The sequence below is a fragment of the Trachymyrmex septentrionalis genome, unplaced genomic scaffold (assembly GCF_001594115.1).
Source record: "Trachymyrmex septentrionalis isolate Tsep2-gDNA-1 unplaced genomic scaffold, Tsep1.0 scaffold213, whole genome shotgun sequence".
Taxonomy (NCBI): domain Eukaryota; kingdom Metazoa; phylum Arthropoda; class Insecta; order Hymenoptera; family Formicidae; genus Trachymyrmex; species Trachymyrmex septentrionalis.
Window position 1 is genome coordinate 110846 of NW_017305321.1, and position 2888 is coordinate 113733.

Consider the following 2888-nt stretch of genomic DNA (forward strand, 5'->3'; position numbering starts at 1 on the left):
TCCGCGATCGGTACAGGAGAGCAAAATACAATTTTATCGGATGTAGATTGCGTAACATTTTTCCCGTTTGCACAACAGATGTCGGAACCGGTTATTTTCGCGCCGATCGGTCCGGCGACCTCGCGCCGGCAGATGTCGCGGCGATCGGCGCGCGCCGGTCGGGAGCTGGCGCTCGTAGTCTTTCCGTTGTCAATAACGGACACTGGCGGTGTATCCCGGTACGAAAGCGAACCGAACGGCCGTCCCAACGGACGCGCGAGATACCTAAAAACGTCCGGAGCCGCGGGTGCAATTCGACTGGTACGCGACGCGCGGATCGTGAACGTGTGTGGTGTGCGTGTGCGAATACGCGCGCTCGTGTGCTCGCTCGCGCTGCTGGCTTCGTCGACGACGACGACGACGGCGAGAACGAGGACAACGGCGACGCGGGGCGCGAAACATTCGCGGCCTGGAGACGAACGAGAACCGCTCGGCGGTCAGATACGCACGGGCGTGCCTTGAAGCCGAGAGAAGAGAAACCGTGCACGGGAGCGAGAATTCCCGACGAGAGACGGCGGAAAAGGAGACAAAGGAAAGAGGAGATCGCGTCGTCGTCGTCGTGGACTTGGAAAGAAGAAGAAGGAAGGGGATCGGGACCTGGCAGGCCCGACCGGTCGCCGCGCGAGTTTGAATGCGAACGCTTCCGTAACTGTCAACCGTCGCGGTCGCGCGAGTCGATCGCCGTCTCTCGCTCCTTCTTTCATTTCTCTCTCTCTCTCTCTCTCTCTCTTTCTCTCTCTTCTTCGATTTCTCTACACTTCTTCCCTCACATACACACGCGTTTCGAACCGATTAATCCGGCCGCGTGCAGAGCCCCGTTTAAGCCGTGATAATATAACGAAGCCGGGTCGCGTTTTATGGTGCCGAACGAGGTGCGAGGGACCGATTAAATGACCATGGATCACGGTACGTGCAAGATCGACGTCGGCTGCAGCATAAATATCCAGAGGACCGACGGTGAGAATAGTAGAATATGAGTCAGATTATTATTGTACCCGCGAGCGCGCGAGTCGTTCCTAACCGATCCGTTTTGCTGTGTGTTCCCGCTCCCTCTTCTCCTTCGCTTCTCCTCGCGCCGATTCCTTTATTCCTCCGCGAATTTCCGTCTTCCCACTCGCCTTTCCTCGGCCTCTCTCCTTATCCTCTCTCCCTCCAGCAGCGCTTCTTTCCTCATCAGAGTCGTTTACTTCTCGTGCGATGCTTCCTCTGAGTTCTCCATCTCTTGTATCTACCAATGTAGTTTAATTTGATCAAACTAACTTTTCATCTTTTTCTAGTTCTAAGAATTACAAAAAGATGAGAAGTAAATTGAATCGAGATTAATCTACATTGGTAGAAACGAGCATCTCTGGTTCTCTCGTTCTTCTTGCAAAGGATTGTCTCTCATGTCCATTTCTGTTAGGGTTACCATAGACCTATTTTTCTATAGCTCAGGACTCTGAACTTCTTGCACGATTTATTTGTCGTCTCTTTCTTTCCAATGTGAAGGGAAAAAGAGGAAAGATGAATCGCGTAAGAAATTCTGGAGTATAGGAAGAGAGCAGATCTCATGTCACAAAGGAGGAATGTCTATGTACATTTTTTAATTAAAGACTAAACAGATTATTTAACTTTTAACATTATACAAAAAGGATGCAAGTGCATAAATATATCATATCTGAATCACAACAAAAGAATATATACGTATACTTTTTAACCTTTAAGTAGATAGATGGCTACAGCACTTTACGCATCGTTATCTTAAGAACCTTGTTCTGGGAAAGGAAAATGAAAAGAATTCACAGAAGTTTTAAAGTTCATTATTTTTACATTTCTCCGTCTCATGAAGAATATAAATAATGTAAAGAATGTAAATAATACATTTAACTTTATAATATAATGCTATTAAAAAGTATAATTATAAAAATAAAATTTGTTCTGAGCACTTCACTTCCTCATTTAAAGGTTAAACAAAGATGATATTTCTGGGATGGGGGAAGGAGTATAATTTTTTTATGCGTCAAATGGAGGTGTTTAATAAAATAAAATTTTTAGAAGACAGTTTTTACTGGCAATTCTTATTAGTGTAATTTTATAAATACACAATTGCAACTAATAACCAGAAGAGTTTTACAAAAGTTTTAAAAAAGTATACGTACTTATTCTTAAAACAGTATAGCTGATTCTAATTTCTACCAAGGTAGATTAATGTTAATCTTGGTTTAACTTAACTACTTTTGGATATTTTTTTAGTTCTACACTGAGGAAAAAATTATTCATTTGACTAAATTGTTTATTTAACTAAATTAATTTAATCACTTTGTCTTTATTTTTTTCATTTGAAAATGTATGCATTTAAGTATAATATGTATATTTGACTTAAATACGTACATTTTTCATCGAAAGAAATAAAGACGAACTAAATTCACTTATTTAGTCAAAAAGAACAATTTTTTTCCTCAGTGTAAGAATTAGAAAAAGGAGTAAATTAATCTTTGCAGAAAAAAAGCACTAATATAGTGCTGAAACAGTTATATATTTTGAATCAAGAAATATAATAAAATAATGAATTATAAAAGCCTTACTCAAGGAGAAAAGCTGTAAGATTTAAAAAAATGTACCTTCGTCCTCCAAAGGTTAAGTTTATAAATACACGTTACATACAGTTAATCTAAGTAATCTTAGTAAAAATGATCTGTTGAGTTACTTTCCTTTCCACTCATTTTCTTCTTGGTTTTCTCTCTTTTTTTTCTTTGTTTTTTTTTTATATTTTAGTATTGTTTTCTTCTTTATTTAATTCTGTCACTTCTCCTTATTTCCAATCTCTTCATTATCTCTTATCCGTTCCTTTTCTCTTTTTCTCTTCTCGA

The 2888-nt window shown here is 40.4% G+C and overlaps 1 protein-coding gene across 1 annotated transcript in view; it reads left to right on the forward strand.

Moving 5' to 3' along the window:
• Window positions 1-210: 210 nt before the first annotated feature.
• LOC108748181 (kinesin-like protein KIF2A) overlaps window positions 211-2888 on the forward strand; it is a 48452-nt gene continuing 45774 nt past the window's right edge. The window contains exon 1 of the mRNA XM_018486210.1: window positions 211-996. Coding sequence (XP_018341712.1) covers window positions 930-996 — 67 coding nt within the window. The 5' untranslated portion in view covers window positions 211-929. The remainder of the gene's footprint in view (window positions 997-2888) is intronic.